The sequence below is a fragment of the Pleurodeles waltl genome, chromosome 12, assembly GCF_031143425.1.
Source record: "Pleurodeles waltl isolate 20211129_DDA chromosome 12, aPleWal1.hap1.20221129, whole genome shotgun sequence".
In the NCBI taxonomy this organism is placed as follows: Eukaryota; Metazoa; Chordata; class Amphibia; order Caudata; family Salamandridae; genus Pleurodeles; species Pleurodeles waltl.
Genome location: NC_090451.1, coordinates 555,609,161 through 555,628,534, shown reverse-complemented (window position 1 = coordinate 555,628,534; position 19,374 = coordinate 555,609,161). Strand labels below are relative to the sequence as shown.

The window sequence follows — 19,374 nt, the reverse complement described above, 5'->3', positions numbered from 1 at the left end:
TCTAGAAGCCAGGCTGTCTAGAGGTAGCTGTAGACAGAGCAGCCAAGGCTGAACTAGGAGACATGTAAAGCTCTTGCAATACCACTGTAGTCACACAGTACTCACACACATTAAAGACAATACTCAGTGTTACAAAAAGTAAGGTACTTTATTTAGTGATACAATGCCAAAAATACTTTGGAGACTATACTCCCTTAGGAGGTAAGAACATTACACAATATATACACTAGTAACCAAAAACAGGTAAGTACACACTAGGAAAACAGTGCAAACAGTAAAAATCACAATAGGTTGCAATGGGACTAGGGGGAACACAAACCATATACTAAAGTAGTGGAATGAGAAAGTCGGTTTCCCACCTAGGCAAGTGTAGTGTGCAGAGGGGCGCTCAGAGTGTAAGAAAACACCATAGGTAAGTAAAATACCCCACCCCAGAGTCCAGGAAAGCAGGAGTAAAACACAGCAAGTTTCCTAAAACAAACTAGAAGTAGTGATAGAAGATAATGCAAGAACCAGAAGAGACTGCAAGACACCAACGATAGATTTCTGGACCTGAAGACTTGTGGAAGAAGGGGACCAAGTCCAAGAAGCACTGAAGAGTCCAAGAGAACAAGAGCCCCCGCTAAACTAGATGAAGGTGCTAAAGAGGAACAACCCGTGAGAAGACAAAGTCAGTATTGCACCAGAAAAGACAGATTTTTTGTTCCTGGTTGGTGCAGAAGATGTCCCACGCTGGATGGATGAATGCAGTCTGGATTTGCGTCGCTGGATTCTGCCAATAAGACTTGGCACCCGCAAAGCTGGTGGTTAGTGCAAAACAGCGCTGCCCGGGACCAGGAGGGACCTAGTGGCCTCTACCCAGGAGCGGGAGGCAGAGGGGGCTCTCAGCAACTCAGAGAGCCCTTAGAAGACCAGGTAGAGTGCACAGGTGTCCCACAGCACGGGGACAAAGAAGGTGCAAATGGAGGACCACGCAGCACAACACAAAGGATCTCCACGCCGCCAGAGAACCACTGAGGAAGCTGTGGATCGTAGGATGGAGTGCTGAGGGCCTAACCTGTGCTGTACACGAAGAACTTCTTGGAAGGTCACACACAAGCCTTGGCAACTGCAAGTCATGAGGTGCAAGGGAGATACTGTCTTGCGTGGGGAGGCAAGCTCTTACCTCCACCAAAGCTGGATAGCTGGGCGTTGGGACCATCTGAGTCACTTTAGTCCACCACCTGTGTTGCAGGATCCACGCCTGTCATCTGGAGAGGGGACCCAAACCATTGGTTGTTGCTGCAGAGAGGTGCTGAGGCAGGGAATTGACTCTGTCACTCCACGGGAGATTCCTTTGGTTCTTCTGGTGCAGGCTGAAGACAGGCAGTCCTCTGAGGATGCACGACCTGGAAACTGTTGCAGTTGCTGGCAGGAGCTGAAGTTACAATGTTGCAGATGTCAACTTTGCTTCTTTGTTGCAGTTTTGTAGAGTCCCTGGAGGAGTCAGCAGTTGATCTGTCAGTAGAAAATGGAAGTAAAGGATGCAGAGGATTCCTGCTGGAGTCTTGCAATCTGAATCTGAAGAAACACCCAGAGGAGAGAATCTAAGTAGCCCTGAGAGGGGGATTTGTCACCAAACCAGGTAAGCACCTATCAGGAGGGGTCTCTGACATCACCTGCTGGCACTGGCCACTCAGATGCTCCCACAGTGCCCCACCACTTGGGAATCCAAGATGGCAAAACCCAGGGACACTCTGGAGAACCTCTGGGCACCACCCCTGGGGTGGTGATGGACAGGGGAGTGGTCACTCTCCTTTCCTTTGTCTAGGTTTGCGCCAGAGCAGGGACTGGGGGTCCCTGAACTGGTGTAGACTAAATTATGCAAGGACGGCACCATCTGTGCCCTTCAAAGGATTTCCAGAGGCTATGGGAGGATACCCCCCCATGCCTGTAACATCTATTTCCAGGGGGAGAGGGTGTAACACCCCCTCCCAAAGGAAATGCTTTGTCCTGCTTTCCTGGGATTGAGCTGCTCAAGCCCCAGGAGGGTAGAAGCCTGTCTGTGAGGTGGCAGCAGCTGGGGCTGCCTGAAAAACCTCAGAAGGCTGATGTGGCAGTACTGGGGGTCCACTGTGGAGCCCCCAGAGTGCATGGGATTGTGCAACCAATGCTGGAATCAGTATTGAAGTACAATTCCCAGTTGTTAGACACCTAACATAGCCATATTTGGAGTTACCATTGTGAAGCTGGACATAGGTATTGACCTATGTCCAGTGCACACCTAAAATGGCATCCCCGCACTCACAAAGTCTGGGAGAATGGGCCTCGACAATGTGGGGGCACCTCTGCTAGTGCAGGGGTGCCCTCACACACAGGTGCTTTGCACCCAGCCTTCAGGGTCTGAAGGCCTGACATGTAGGTGACTTATAAGCGACCTGGTTCAGTGAAAATGGCTGTGAAAAAAGTGCATGCACTATTTTACACAGGCTGCAATGGCAGTCCTGTAGAAGCCTTTGTCTGGGCTCCCTAAGGGTGGCAAAAGATCCCCTGGAACCCCAATGCCCTGGGTACCTAGGTACCATATTCTAGGGACTTATAAAGGGTGGTCCAGTATGCCAATTTGGAGTGACATACTGGTTTACCGGTATGTAAGGACGAATTTGGAACCAGAGTGAGCATGAAAATTGGGGTCCTGATTAGTAGGACTCCAGTGATAATTTAGAAAACAGTGAAACGCACTGTCAAACAAGCCATTAGCCATAAGCACTAGGGTCCTGACAAGCAGGATCCCAGTGACACATTCAAAACACACTGACAAGCAGGACAAAAATGGGGGTAACCATGATAGAAAGAGGCTACTTTCTCACAGGTGGATTGTCCTTTGTATAAGGTTCTGCAACATACTGGCTAAGTAGACCCCAGAAAGGCCAAGGGCTTATTCCACGAGAGCCAATGATGGTACCACTATATTTACACACAGTGTCCATTCTGGACACCTACCGCTATGTGTTCACATAGCACTAATGCCTTAATAGCCAGATACAGTGAGAGAGGTACTTTGCCCATTCGGTCCTGCAGGATTTTCTGGTCTGAGCCACTCCACAGAACTACTACATGGGGCGGTATTGCTTTGGTAGGTATTCAGAAGATGAGGAATCTGCAGTTAGAGCTAACCATCAGAAGGACAAGTTAGTAAACTTCTTTAATGCTCTTTCTGGGTGGCAATCTATCTAACCACAGATTCCTCACCACCCTCCTTCATCCACATTCTGTGAAATGAATTCCTTTCACCGTCTGTAAAAAAGATTTCAGAATAAACATCTGCACTCTGTCAAAACCAATCCGTTAATAAGCTCCTGTCCAACCAAGTGCAGCATGGAGAGCCAACGGGATCTGCTAGGCAAAGCAGAAATAGCCACTAAGTACACTGACAATAAGGCCAGACAAATGTGCTAAACTAGGAACGTGGAAAGCCTCCCTAGAGGCATTTACTACAAAGTCAGATTAAAGGTCCAAAATGATAAGTTTTACTCCCCATCGTACTACAATATAAAAACAGTGGTGTTGGTGGAGACTAATAGGGGATTGTAGCAGCCCACCTGGCAATGATCACAACATCCACAGTAAGCTTAACGTATCTTTATTTAGTACGCACATCCACTGTACCTCCTTCCTACAACTGCTAATTGTTATATTCCGTATACATTTCAAAACATCTCCAACCTTTCCTCACTCACATTCTATACAAGCATGCTCTATCTTACATCACTGTTTCTTACATCACACATGGCACACACGCACGCTCTATCTTACACCACATTACTACAGGGGACTATGAGAGAGGCATTACCAAAAAGGAGGGGTGGACCTTCTCAAATGGAAGGGACAACTTGGGATTCTAAAGGTGAATAGTATAGAAGCCCAGGCATTCAATCAGTGGGGTAGAACTTGTCCATTATTAAACTCTAAAAACTTGCTTAGTTTTATCATACCCTTATTACGATATATGCTAAGTGCTATAAAGTATAATATGGTTAAAATGTTGCGTGCTGCACTCAGTACCAGTGGCCTGATTTACCAAGCGGTTTTACAGTCGCAAAGATCAAATTTGATCCTTTGCTACCAGAAAATGACGTGTTTAAATATACAAAACCCAAACTGTGATTCAAGTAAGGTTACTGAATCACAGTTTTGGTTTTAGAATAAATACATAATCGTTATTTGGAAAGGGCATCCCTTCCAAATACCTATTCTTCAGCTTATGTATTAATGTTTTGCAACCGAAATCCGTTCACAAAACATTGATATTTTACCACTAAATCACATTTCGTGATAACTATTCACAAACAGGAAAGGGAACCCTAGAGATCCCTTCCCTTTTGTGAATGTCATTTAATAAAAGTATTTTTTTTCTTTTTTAAATGCATCCCATTTTCCTATTAGGAAAACAGGCTACGTTAAAAAAAAAGTTTGTTTAAGTTTCTTTATTTTAAAGCAATCGCGGGTATGGTGGCCTGCAGCAGGGAACCATGTCTGTGACTCCAACCAATTGAAGAGAGTCTCCATTTGTGACCTACCTCATGCATGTTAATAAGTTAGATTGGGCTGCGACCCACTACAAACTACCTGTTAATACATAGGTTGGTTCACAAAATAGCAACGTATTTGGTAGACGTCTGTGTGCAAATTGCACCGACTTCTACCACATCCATTTTATTAGATTCCTAATAAGAAATCACAAATTACAAATTGTGATTTCATGCAATTTACGATTTCTTAATAGGAATCGTAATAGATCAGGCTGTATGTTGTGTATGAAAAGTAGAGCAGACAAAGTGTAAAGGCATTGGGCCGGGTGTACCAAGAAGGCCTTTTGCGAGTCGGAAATATCGATTTTTAAGAAATCGCTATTTCTGATTCGCAAAATACAATGTATCACATTTGCGATTCAGTAATAGTGATTTCTTAAAAATCGCAAATGCTATTACCGAATCGCAAATTGCGAAACTGGCCCCATTCGCACCTATTGGCCTGTAGGCCCATATTTGCTAATGTTTTGCATTTCCAAAATTGCAATTTCTTAACTGGAAATCGCAATTTTGGAAATGCAAAACCCCAGGGTGCTGGGGGGCCTAAGGCCCCCACTGCTGCACCCCAAAAAGATATTTAGGACGTGTAAGGTGCACACATGCCAAAAGGGCATGTGTGCTTTACATGTACATTTTAAAAATGCATTTTAAATGCACTTTTAAAATTTGCACATGGTTACCACCATGTTCAACTTGGTGGTAAATAGTGATTCCTTAATGCCCAGTTCTCAATAAGGGATTGCTTCTTACATGTGCTTAGCAATCGCAAATAAGCAATCCTTATTTGCGATTTCTTATTTAGAGAGTCGCAAGTTGCGACTCTCTAAACAGGGTCACAATTTTAAGGAATCGCTATTTTAGCGATTCCTTAAAATTGCATTCAGAATGCCTTTAATACATTCTGAAATAGCTTTTTGCATTCGCAAATGGGCATCCGCACCGTTTGCGAATGCAAAAAGCTTTGATACATCTGGCCCTTAGTTTGTAAACAAGGCACTAGTATATAGGTACGTACATATGCTGTTTACATACCTTCGCATATTAAGTCCTGGCCCATTGACTTTACTGATCTTTGTTATTAGCTGATGTGGCTAACAACAACATTATTCTTGCTGGTAACGTTGTAACTTTATTTTAACTGTTTGTGTGTCTGTGTGCTTTCTCAGCATGTATGCTTGTCTCTGTAGGAACTAAGACGTAAATGCATTACCTCACTCTACCTTGCTCACCTGCCTTGCTCTCTCTCACGTGCCCCCTTTCTCCCTGCCTCTCTCTAAGCCGTCTCTCACCATTCTTTAACGCTTTATCACCGCTCTCACACAGGTGTCACCTTCTATATTGTTCAGCTGTCTTCATCTATTTCCCTATCACATGCCTGTTTCTCCCGGTCTCAGATGAATCTTCCTTATTGATCTATCACTTCTCTTCCCTTCTGTCCCACTCAGCTGTCGCTCAACTGTCTATCTCTGCTTGTCCAATACCTGTCTCTTCCTATCACTTTCAGCTGTTCCTTTCTGTCACCCCTGTCTCTCACTCCCCTTTCTCTGTCTTCCCACCTACCTCACTTAGCTACCCCTTCCTCTCCTCTGTATCTGTGTATTACCTCTCTCACCGGTCCCCCACCCCTCTTTCTCTCTCAGATGACTTTCACCTGTCTGGCTCTCTCACACTCACACATGTCTGTTCTCTCTGCTATCTAACCCGTCTATTTCTTTGTACACAGGCTACAGAGGTAGATGCGGGGTCCCCTGTAGGTTAGGTCCATATAGGGCCCACCTGCATCTTGTGTTTCACCCTTGGCATGCATGACTGGCACACTTCCACACAAAGCACCCCTTCAAATAATGATCATTGCATGAAATGCTCAACAGCAGCCTTAGATATATGGCAAAGATATAACCACAAGCAGACACCACAGTGTTTATTTTGTATATGGCAGTAGAACACCACTACTGCTGCTAAACATAATGCTCCAGGGCTGGGTGACTGTTCCAGACTGAAAACTATAGCGTTGATCACAAGAGGAGCCCTCACCGTTATACTAAAGTTGCATGATGGTGCCTATATGTTATAACTACTCTGCTCATGCTGTGCTTCTTTTGTTTCCTTCCAGTCTCCTTATGATAGCTCCCGGCTGGTCTTTCCGCCAGTGCCAGCATCACTGTTGTTCGGAGCTTTATATGGATTAATACACCTCGTCTTGCCAAACATCATAGCAAAGTCATTAGTGGCTGGTGTTCTGTGTGGCTATATCATCTATGACATGACTCACTACTACCTACACTATGGAGCACCACCAGAGGGAACCTACTTGTACGGATTGAAGGCCTACCATGTCAAACACCACTTCAAGCACCAGAAGTCAGGTATGAGCTGACCAGCAGCAGGTTGAAGCAGGCGGTAGAAGAAAATGGGGTTGAAGATTTGTGTGCAGGCATGCAGGTGGCAACCAAAAAGGAATCCAAATGACAAGCAATAAGCATATCAAATGTCAGTGGGAGAAGAATACAGACATAAAAATACAAGCATGAACAATAGTGTCTACATGCACCCCACAGTTTCTAATTGGCGTTGTTTCCCATCTATAGTTAACAGGGGCAGTTTCTCTTTTAGGGTTCAGAGGCTGCGTTCCTCTGAAATACCTACACTTTTATAGAAAAAAATATTAAATAGATAGATTTGTTAAGAGATACGATCGTATCTCTATGCAAATCCATGCATGTAAGTCTGGGCTGTCTGTCCCAGGCTGCCTGGCCTGTCTAGCTTTGAAGCAGGCTGTAAATCATCTTTCTACACTGTGGCGCATGACGCAGGGCTTACTGCTCGAAAGCCCTTTATTTCCATTGTGGTCTATGGCAGTAACAACTATAGGCCAGTGACGCTTTTGCGTCATGGTTTCGGGCATCAGAGTCCTCATCCCTGCATGAGAGCAGCCATCTGTCATTCACAGGCATAGATCCCACCCTTTCCCCATTCAGCATGCCACGGGAGTGGATGCAAGCATGTGGGATTTAGGCCCTGATTTATACTTTTTGGTGCAAAACTGCACTAATGCAGTTTTGCACCAAAAGGTTTAGCACCAGCTTGCACCACGTCTGTGCACCAGCCAGGCACCATATTTATGGAATGGTGCAAGCCGGTGCAAAGAGTAGGCTAGCATTTCAAAAAATGACGTTAGTCGGGTGGGGATGGCGGTGTGGAAGAAGGGGAGTTTTGCACCAAGAAATTATGTTAGGCAAGTTAGAGTAAAATAAATGACTCTAACCTGCCTAGAGTCATTTTCTGACACCAAACCATCCATACCACATGATTCCTGTCTTAGAAAAGACAGGAGTTATGCCTACCACCCCAGTGGCCAGCACAGGGGACCAGGGTCCCCTGGGCATGGCCATTGCACTCAGTGCCATGTAGGGGGGGGCAATTTCAGGGCCCCCAATGGCACTTAAAAAAAATACTTACCTTTACTTACCTGGGATGGGGTACCCCATCCTTCGCTGTCCCTCTGGTGTGGGTTGGGGTGTCCCTGGCGCCTGGGGAGGGTACCTGTGGTCTTAGTCCATGGTGTCCCACCATCAAAATAGGCCCACAGGTCCCCTAATGCCTGCCCTGACCCAGGCATTAGAAAATGATGCAAAGCAAGCTTTGCACCATTTTTTTACCCCTCCTCCTTCCCGTGCGTGATTTTAGCACAGGGGAATAAATATAGTGCTAAGGCCATAGAGTCATTTTTTGCACGGAAATGCCTACTTTGCATCTTATTGACGCAAACTATGTTTCCACGTCCAAAAAATGACTTTAACTTCATAAATTTGGCGCTAGACGGGTCTATCGCCAAAGTATAAATATGGAGTTAGTTTTGCACTGAATTTACATTTTAAAAAATGGTCAAATTCGGTGCATGACAAGTATAAATATGCCCCTAGTGCCTTGCCTTCGGTAATGGTAAGTGTTATAATGCTAATCTTATGTCATTTTTATTGTACTGAGCCACCTTGTCACACTAACCTTCCTTACTGTGACAACCCAGGCCCTGGCTGCAGACCACTGGCTCCTTTAGAAGTGGAGCTGCTGTATTTATTTGCCCGCTAAAGTGTTCCAAAAGAGGAGTAGGGTTCTTGCTCTCTTGCAAAATTGATCCAAATATCTGAGTCAAGCGCAAGGGGAGAAATATGTGCTTACAGTAAAGGCAGTTATCTGCTGTATGGTGTTAAAACTGGCCCTATCATCATGCCCTTAGCATTAATGCCAAAAACATGGATTTATATGCAAACAATGAATGTTAAAACATTAAGGTAATATGTGTCAACAATTTGGGTCCTCTCTTATTTAACATATTTGACTTAATCTTGCATTTCCCAAGAGAGTTAGTGGTTTCGTCATGCTGTATTTCTGTATTGCTCTTGCATAGTGCACACTTTGACTGGTGCCAGATGTTTATGAGGGGATTTGATTGAGAGGGCTGGTGCTCAGGCTGAAGGTAAAGCAAAGTGTCAGTAAGTGGGTTGGTCTCTCTGCAGAGAACACTGAACAATGATCATGTATTCCAGTTACAATTGAAATTCTTCGCAAGGTTGTGTGACGGGGTGCACAGAAGTCAAAATACTTAAAAGGCAAAAGCCAAAGGAAATAAAGTGCTTAAATGTGAATGAGTGCAGTGTATGTTTGGGGTGGTAAATGAGGGAGATGTGAGGAAGTGAATTCAGGGGAAAGTGAAAAGAGGGTGCTGAAGAGGAAAGCGAGGAGGTTGAAAATGTGCAGATGGATGAGATGTGAAGAGAAAAGGGCATTCATATCTAATGTAAAGCACACATAACTGAAGGTCATACTCCTTCCATAGGCCTTAGTAATATCTAATTCAGTCTCACAAATTCAGAATTGAAACATTTCCAATGTTAATTACTTATATCTAATTGTTGTTACTCATTTATCGTAGACAGCTAACAACCATTGACAACCCTAATAACACTGACAGGTTTTAGGGGTATGTCTGTTGTTGTATTATATTTCTGGATGCAATAACATCTCAAAGAGAAACCAAAATACAGGTCAGGTAGCACTCTATGGGAATCACAGAAATGTATTTTACATGTTCCCTTTAGAGCTTTTTTCATTCCACTTAAAGACCTGTCTGCACATATTTTGTAAGACTGATTGCATCCAGCAGCTGAGGGGGCTTCCTGTTGCCTGGTTAGAGCATTTTCTTCCAAATTTTAAGCCACATGCAGTGCAAGACACTGGGCAAGCACACACTTTAAAGGGCCTGAAGTTATTGCGCTGTACAATTTTCACATTAACGTAACTGTTGAACATGTTAATGCAGTAAGATATGTGGCAGTTTTTTATGTGTTTAATATTTCAAGAGCATACATTCTACTGCTTTATAAACCTTGCTTTCTAACTAAATTAATTTGCTTTCAAATTCACCATTTGTCCATCTTTTTTCATTTTTTTCTTGAAAGGAGGACCCACCCTAGACCCTATATTTCTCCATTAAGCTTGCTCACTTGATGAGAGAACATTTTAACCAGCTAGCACATGAGAGCTGTAAATTAAAGGCAGTGAATGAGGCTTTTGTGAAAACACTAAGGGGCATATTTAAGAGCCCCTAGTGCCACCAGAGGTGGTGCTATGCCCAGCGCTGTATTTACAAGGTGGCTTTAAGCCACTCTTTGTGGCTTAATGCCACCTTGTAAATACGGCCCCTTCACACGCAGCACTTAGCGTGGAAGGGGCATGCAATGGGTTTTGCTGTGGGTGTGGCACAGCAACACCCATTACATTTTGACGCTGCTTCAGATTTATGTGTTTTCGTAAACCTGAGGCAGTGCCAAAATCTAACACCACCCCAGCAGTGGTGTTAGATAAGCACAACGAGGAGAAATGCTTTAATTTCTCCTTGTTTTTTGCTCTTTCTATGTGTGCAGCACACATAGAAAGAGCAAATCACAATTTAAGATTGTTCTTGTGCAGGAAGGTGTTCCTTCTTGCACAAAAGCAATCTCCCCCTCAGAACAGCGATCCTTGCACTACGGTGCAAGGGTGGCTGCGTTGGCACACAGCAGCAAATTTAGCACCAGCGCAGAGGGAAACACAGGAGTGAGCCGTATTCTAGTAAATATGCTGCATCCCTGCATTTTGATAATGATGGTGCACGACTGTCAAATTTGGCGCAGCGCCGTGCACCGTCATTTTCCATGAAATCTGGCCCTAAATTGGAAATATTTAAGGCAGACTGAAGAGAGTTGGAAGTTGTCAATGCAGAAGTCTGAAGAAGAGGAGTGAGAGGAATAGTCAAGCACAAACCTCTGGGGGCAAGAAAGGGACTAGAGAAAGAGTATTGTGAGTAGAAACTGCTGCAGGAGACAAGAACATGAACTGCTCAGGACTGGATGCTGCATGGGAAAAGGTTAGATAGATCCTGTTGAGAAAACAGGGCAGGCAGTAGTAATCTAACTCAAGTGGGTTTTTTTATAGTCAAGTACCTTCACTCTTGTAACATTTGTCGTACCGGACGTCTTATGCTGAAAAGATTAGAATCTGGTTCCAGTTTTAAAAAGCGAAGCAAGGGGGCCAACGCTTTTCGATCCCTCCTTTGCAACCCATGTCCAACCATACATATCTGCACATTGCCTTCCATTAAGAGAGGCACAGAATTAGTAATGGTGCCCCAGCTTTAAATTCCTAGGGACTTTTACCTGGTTTATTTAATTTTCTGCAGGTTGCCTTTTCTCAGTGTGGGCTGCTAATTTTCAATTTGTCCTCCTTGTGTGGCGGCCCTGTTGATGTGGTGCCTACCAGAATCCAAAGTGTCAGGCCCTCGAGCAAGTTCCTTGCAATAGCCTGATATATAAAGTAAACAACTCTATATACCAAATAATATACTTCTAAAGTATCCTAACACTTTTGAGCAAATCAATTTCAAAGATATCAGTAGCCTTTGCTTTCATCATAGTTAAGGTGTCTTTTAAGAGCATGGATCGGAATCATGCTGCATTGATCCCTAAATCACGTCAAAGAACAAATAAATTGCTACTTGCAATGAGATATTATCAATTAAAAAGTAAAGGCTCAGACCGGGAGTGTGTATCACCTATGTCTGAATCTTACTTATTGTTTTACTCATAGTGATCTCGTTTACTCGTCCTTCACTAATGCACTAATGAAAAATGTAATTTCAGGCTTTCAAATAAACCTCAAAGTAAATCTTTCGGTCTATTTTGTCTAAATTTCACTCGGGTGAAAAACTACCCACTACATGAATGTGAAACAAACTGCATCCCCATATTAACAGGGTAAAGAAATGTAATCCCATCTTTGTTACAAGTGATAGGATAGCAAACAACATGAAGGTTTCCACAGTTTCTGTCGTTTGGTGAATCTCACTACTGTCTTTTGGTGCATCTCACTTGGACTGGAAATCCCTGTCCAAACAGCAAGGGACGTTTTCTTGGCGGTTGGAACTGGGGTCGCGCTTAGGGATGAGAGCTTTCAAACACCTCCTTAATAGATCATTGTTGTAGTCTGACTGAGTGCCCAGGGCTGGTACTTCAGCAGTTACACAGTGGTAATGGAACATTAGGAGCATTCGACTAACTAATGTCCTATCACTGTGTGTCACACCAAAGCGAAAGGGTACACAGTCATCACACGTGAGGTAAAGAGCTACTTGTACTTGTGGGACTGTCCTGCTGTTTTACACATCTGCACCTTTTAAAAGTGTAGACACCATTTCCAATCTTCTTCTCACCCAGATCAAGTATTTCAAGTGTTGATGATATGAAGGAATCTGAGAAGTAAAAGTGTCATTCCGAATTTCAGGGAGAGAAGGAAGACTGAAGGGAAATGGTTAAAACCATACATAGTAGAAGGAAAGATGTGTGTAGAAGATGAAGAGGAAAAAATATTTCAAATAATTGTTCTGTTTTCTTTCTGCCACCTCCTTTGTTTCTAGGCTTTGGGATCACCAGCACTCTCTGGGACCACCCCTTCAATACATTAATCCCAGAGGACACTGAGAAGGAGTGATAATCTTCCCTTGGATCGCATGGCCCTGTACCCTAGCCTCGTAAACCACTGGACCAAGACCTATGCCCTTTTAGAAGTGACATCTTTAATGCACAAGCTATCCACGGATGGATCTTCGATCGAACAGAAAACAAAATTACAATTCTAAATGTGTTTTGTGGCAGTTAGACAAAAGGCGAAATTAAAGTGAATATATAACAAGGAGTTCGCTGACGTCTCTGAGACATCGCAGCTTTGCTTCAGAAATAAGATATGGCTGTATTTACACTACCACCATCACATGGACTTTGAAAATCTCTGCTGTTGAATTGTGGGATGCTTTTGATATTCTGTCTCATGTGATGCCTGACTGGTTAGTGCTGATAGAATATAGTTTTCTCTGTAGCTGCCTAGATCCCCAATTTGTGATTTTTTTAGGGGGCACTAGAAGACAATAGGTTTTGACCAATGAGTACGGCTCATTTACATAAACACAAGACACTGAGCCATTATTCAGCAAATATTGCATTTTAATAGCATATACATACTTTTTCTAAGGTTGATGGAAATAAAAAAGTGGGTATGACAGGAGACAATGTGTTCTGGCACAAAACGAGGTGGTGGCAGTGAGCAGTTCATATTGCTGGCAGTCTACTTCTGAGCCTTTGGGGCCATATTTAGAAGGTCCTTTGCGCTACCAGAACAACACTTTTAGTGACGGTCCGGCAGCGCACACCGCAGGGCCATATTTACAGGGCCACATGAAGCCACTCTGCATGGCTTTTCATGACTTTGTAAATATGGACTGTCAACACAATGCAAGTGGCTGCGTTGACTCACCTTGCAACAGGGAGACTTTCCATGGGTGTTACGGTGGGTGTTCCCACCCAACACTGATGGATTTTAATGTATTCACAGATTAACAAGGATTTGTAAACCTGTGAATGCGTCAAAAGCCAATGCCTCAACAGGGGAGACATAAGGGAGGCACAACAAGGAAAAATACCTTTATTTCTCCTTGTTTGTTTCCTTTTTCTATGTGTGCTGCCACAGAAAGAAAAAGGAAAACGCTCTCTAGATTGTTTTTGTGCAGGAAGGGGCACCTTCCTGCACAAAAACAATCATCCCCACACCCTTGCACCATGGATCAAGGGTGGCTGTGTTGGCACATGGCAGTCCATTGTGCACCAGTGCAGGGAAAAAGGACAGAAATGCACCATATCTTGAGGATATCGCACATTCCGGCGCTTTTTTTTTATGCAGGGCAGCGCAACAAGAAGGCTTGCAGACCTGCCCTGCACCAAAAGCTTGTAAATATGCCCCCGGATGTTCCCGTGCAAGGAGATGAAAAAAGAGACTAATAAGTTCCCTTATCTGTTGCTTAGAATGGTAGTAACACTACTGTGGTAGCCCTAGTCCACGCAACTCTCAATAAAGGTACCCAATGCCTTCTGAATCACTTTAGAGAGATGACAAGTACACATCTCTCTTTGCCAGATTATATCACCAGCTTCACAGGTGCAGAAGTGGAATCAATGAGTCCCCACACCTCATCCAGTTTTAAAAATGTCTCACTGGATCATGTAGTCTAATATTTCCAGATGGCACTAATACAGATAAACACACACACAGGGCCCGATTACAACCTTGGCGGATGGGATACTCCATCACAAACGTGATGGATATCCCGCCCGCTGTATTACAAGTTTCATTATATCCTATGGAACTTGTAAAACGGCGGGCGGGATATCCGTCATGTTCGTGACGGAGTAACCCATCCGCCAAGGTCTTTATCAGGCCCACAGTCTCTTTCTAGGTTTCCCTCTCTCTCTTTAAAGGCTACTCAATAATCTGTTGCGGCTCTGCTCACTATTTAAATTGAAATAATTTCTGAGTATAAGTAGGTTTGTTGTCCAAAGAATTGCAATTACACCTGGGTGATGGTTATTGTGCTAGAGTAATTTGAGTAATTTGGGGAATTCTGCATTATGCTTGCTATGCAAAATTGCTGAATTTGCGCCATTATGCCACATTCGCATAATTATGCTGCCTTCCTGGCAACATTTATGCTTGGGAGCACATGAACAATGGGAACAGCTAGCATGAAAGTGGCTATTGTTCATGAGTTTTGTGTTTTTTGCAGGAAATGCAAAAATTCCTGTGAGAACTCAACGCTAAAATATAGAGCAAAATAACAGATTTGCAGTTTCCATAATTTTGTGTAACTTTCTCAAAATTTCACATAATTAGGCAATTGATGCAGGTTGTACGTACCCCAACTACAATATCCAAATGTCTCTCAAAGTTTGCCTGTTTGTGGACTGGATCAATGAACAGTGCCAATTATGTTTTTGATGCAATGACATACCAAAACTAGGTTGCTGAACTGAAAACTTATGAGTTCAGGCATTTTATTTACTTCCCAATAAAACAATGTCATACAAGAAAGACGCCAACCAGGGAGTACTAAGCAAGTTGCAATAATCACGAAGTCTACCAATTTCTCGTATTCATTTGTGGTGCTGCACTGTTGAATTAAAATAATGGGTCCATTTCACTCAATATGCGTTCGGCAAAATGCATTTTCCTACCTCACCAGCAAGAGTTCATTAGATTGAACACAGTGACTAGTCTAAGCACAGTTTAACTTGCCACCTGGGTCAAAAAGGTGGTGTCCTTGGGTGATCGCCTTGGTGAGGAGAAATGGCTGTTCATGCGTCTTCATGGTCACCTGAGGTTTTGATCTGCTGGTGACTGCCGAACAGGATCTCCAATTACTATTTACTCATGTTTTCGTGATCCATTCTAAGTACTGTTTATAGCCACTTTTTCATGAATTAACACTGATAACAAATATACTGAATAGTAATAAATTATCAAAAACGTAATATTCCTAAGATTACCAATCAGTGTAAATACATCACGATCACTTATAAGCACTTTGGCCCTCATTCTGACCCTGGCGGTCTTTGACCGCCAGGGCGGAGGACCGCGGGAGCACCGCCGACAAGCCGGCGGTGCTTCAATGGGGATTCCGACCGCGGCGGTAAAGCCGCGGTCGGACCGGCACCACTGGCGGGGTCCCGCCAGTGTACCGCGGCCCCATTGAATCCTCCGCGGCGGCGCAGCTTGCTGCACCGCCGCGGGGATTCTGACCCCCCCTACCGCCATCCAGATCCCGGCGGTCGGACCGCCGAGATCCGGATGGCGGTAGGGGGGGTCGCGGGGCCCCTGGGGGCCCCTGCAGTGCCCATGCCACTGGCATGGGCATTGCAGGGGCCCCCGTAAGAGGGCCCCTACATGTATTTCACTGTCTGCTGCGCAGACAGTGAAATACGCGACGGGTGCAACTGCACCCGTCGCACAGCTTCCACTCCGCCGGCTCGATTCCGAGCCGGCTTCATCGTGGAAGCCTCTTTCCCGCTGGGCTGGCTGGCGGTCTGAAGGAGACCGCCCGCCAGCCCAGCGGGAAAGTCAGAATTACCGCCGCGGTCTTTCGACCGCGGAACGGTAACCTGACGGCGGGACTTTGGCGGGCGGCCTCCGCCGCCCGCCAAGGTCAGAATGAGGGCCTTTATCTTTAAGGGACAATTAAAAGTAAAAATAAGGCAACTTCAGAAGATCTCAGATGCCCTTTAAAATACGCTTATATGGGACTAAGATAACGTATTTCCACTTAATGTATGGATTGTAAATGCACCATAATGCACCTGGAAACACGATTTGTGAATGCAAAAGGTTTTTTGGTGAAATAACAGTGCATCCAAGAGAATCTTTGCTGTTGTCTTTGTAACTGTGAGGCCTTTTTGGAGCAATAGGCAGTTCAGCAAGTGTTTTGCCTCAGACCTTTCAACATTTCAGGAGTTAAGCCACTATGGTAGCCTCTCGGGCAGCAAAATACACTTGTTTCTTGTGATTTCTATTTTGAAAGGTGAAGACGTGGTAATAAAATATTGTAATGATGGTATGTGAACAAGTTAATCATAAGCCATTGTGAATATTGAGAATATAAGAAGCAACGGATGGAGCACAAGCCTAGGTTCTGCTGTGGTCCTATGATGACTGCTTTTTAATATGTGAATTTCCTTTCAGTCATTATTCAGATTTGTTCCACATTCCCATCCTGCTGAGTTAGGGTGGAGGTCCCTGCCTATTGAAAGTGACTTATAGGAAAAATCTGATGTGCACTTTACGCAGAGCAGTGTCTAGTAAATAGATAATGCTACCAGTCTGTGTGAAGGAAGGGATTTTGCCTTACTCCTAACTCGGCCACATGTCAATTTGTAGACTACAGTGTTATAGCAGGTCTTATCTGAAACGCACTATTGATTAAACAAGCAATGATCATTACATGTTGTAAGAAGGATGCCATTGGGTGGTCCTTGTATCAATGGAAGGGAGGTGTAACCATTGAATGTCCAGGGAAAATTCTAGTGAGGGCTACATTATTTTTGTCAAATTACACAGGTTGCAGACATTGAGTGGAATAAGGAAGTAGGAGTCAGTTTCATCAAGTTGTGTTCCTTTTTATTGGACTCTGATGTGATCACTTAGCCTGTGAAACTGAGTTCGTGTGCCCAATGCTTGAAGATTTGACACACTTTAGGAGGATTAACCCAAAAGCAGCCAACAGAGCTGAGATGCTGGAGCATGGACTGCTGTTGTCAGGTGAATGGGAAGACAGTGCTGTCCTCATCTAGTGCATGGTTTATGGGGAACTCAGAGTTGATGTACTTGAACTGCATTTAAGAAGGTTACGTTTAAAAAGCATAGGGACCGTGATTCAACGCAGCGACTACGGTCGAGGGGTCACTAAAAAAACATTCCTTTTACACAATATTGTACAGAAATGTTGTAAATGTGTTCCACCACCAAGAAAAATTAGCAGAGAGGGAACAAGTAATGACAAGGTCCAGAGGTAGCTGCTGTCAGCTATCCCCGACTACAACATAATGAAGAACTGGTTCCAACGTCATGTTGAAATAAAAATCGGCTATTTCAGTGATGCATGGGCGAAAAGCTGCAGATTTTAAACAGAGCACAACTTACGAAGAGGGTAAGTGTACACTGTAAATGCTTCACTTCCAGATTAAGAATTACTTCCTCTAAAGGCTTTGCAATGTAAATAAAAATAATTTATTACGGTTTCAAAGCTCTTTCCTCACTGTCAGACTGAAGGTATAAGTAATGCATTTAGGCTTCTTTGTCAAACAATGTGGAATCAATAATGAATAAAAATGTATAATTTTAAATGTGCATCTTGTTTGTGATGTGCTTTTGAGTTCTAGGCCCTGATTGTGAGTAAGGAGTCAAAACTGCCTGGTGTTTGTACAGATGAGGAAAACACCAGCCTTGATTTTACCGTCTGGAACATCTCAATCTCGATGTCCTCACAATACTGTCCTACCTCACAGGAAAGAACAGGATGCCATCATTCTACAACTTCACTGCATCAAAATTTTACCACATGCTGAGCCATAAAATTGATACAGGGCTTTTCCAATGGGACGCTCCCCGCATTGCTGGAGTTGCACCAATTTAACGACACAACTCCAGCAATGGGTCACTTTAGCGTTAACATATGCATCACAATTTCTGGTACATCTGTGTGCACCTCGAAGCCCTGTATTGTAAATACAGCGCATCCATGGCGTCATTAGGGGATGTGCGGCAGGCACAAGAAATCTGACGCATCGATGACTATGAGGGTCATTCTGACCCTGGCGGGCGGCGGGAGCCGCCCACCTGGCGGGAACTGCCAAATGGCCGCTCCGCGGTCAGAAGACCGCGGATGCCATTCTGGCTTTCCCGCTGGTCCGGCGGGCGACCGCCAAAAGGCCGCCAGCCGGCCCAGCGGGAAAGACCCAGCAACAATGAAGCCGGGTCCGAATGGAGCCGGCGGAGTTGCTGAGGTGCAACGGGTGCAGTGGCACCCGTCGCGATTTTCAGTGTCTGCAAAGCAGACACTGAAAATCATTATGGGGCCCTGTTAGGGGGCCCCTGCACTGCCCATGCCAGTGGCATGGGCAGTGCAGAGGCCCCCAGGGGCCCCACGACACCCGTTCCCGCCAGCCTCTTTCTGGCGGTGTAAACCTCCAGGAACAGACTGGCGGGAAGGGGGTCGGAATCTCCATGGCGGCGCTGCATGCAGCGCCGCCATGGAGGATTCCCTGGGGCAGGGGAAAACCGGCGGGAAACCGCCGGTTCCCCTTTTCTGACCGCGGCTTTAGCGCCGTGGTCAGAATTGCCCAGGAAGCACCGCCAGCCTGTTGGCGGTGCTTCCGTCTACCCCGGCCCTGGCGGTCCATGACCGCCAGGGTCGAAATGAGGGCCAATGTGTCAGTTTCTTGTAAATGAGGCCCTTAGTTTCTTTTTAGAGTCTTTGGGGTCACGTCTTGTACATAATGTCGCAGCATCAGCAAACATGGGTTTGACACCCTGTGACGCTTTTGTCTGGGTCTTTTGTAAGGCTGAAAATAAAATGTATTATATATGTTGTGCCATGTATAGAAAAATAGCAATGAAATACAGCATAAAGTGGTATGAGTCTGGAATTTCAAGCATAGAATATTGTGTTACCTTAATATCGTAGCTAAAATATCGAGGACAAAAATATTGACAAGTAAGTATTTATAGATTTTCTACCTCACTCCACATCTATGTACCTTGAACATGTAAATATCTTCAAGATATTTAAATGTTTATGAATGTTAAATCTATACCTCCCTCTACACATGCCTGTCAATGTGATAGCACCACAGTTCATGCTTGATATTCTGTACTACAATCAATAAAGTGA

At 44.4% G+C, this 19,374-nt stretch overlaps 1 protein-coding gene across 1 annotated transcript in view; it reads left to right on the top strand.

Annotated features, from left to right (window-relative positions):
• Positions 1 to 15,512, top strand: part of FA2H (fatty acid 2-hydroxylase) — a 604,197-nt gene extending 588,685 nt beyond the window's left edge. The window contains exons 6-7 of the mRNA XM_069217631.1: positions 6,685 to 6,937; positions 12,523 to 15,512. Of these exons, the coding sequence (XP_069073732.1) occupies positions 6,685 to 6,937; positions 12,523 to 12,596 (327 nt within the window). The 3' untranslated portion in view covers positions 12,597 to 15,512. The remainder of the gene's footprint in view (positions 1 to 6,684; positions 6,938 to 12,522) is intronic.
• Positions 15,513 to 19,374: the final 3,862 nt, after the last annotated feature.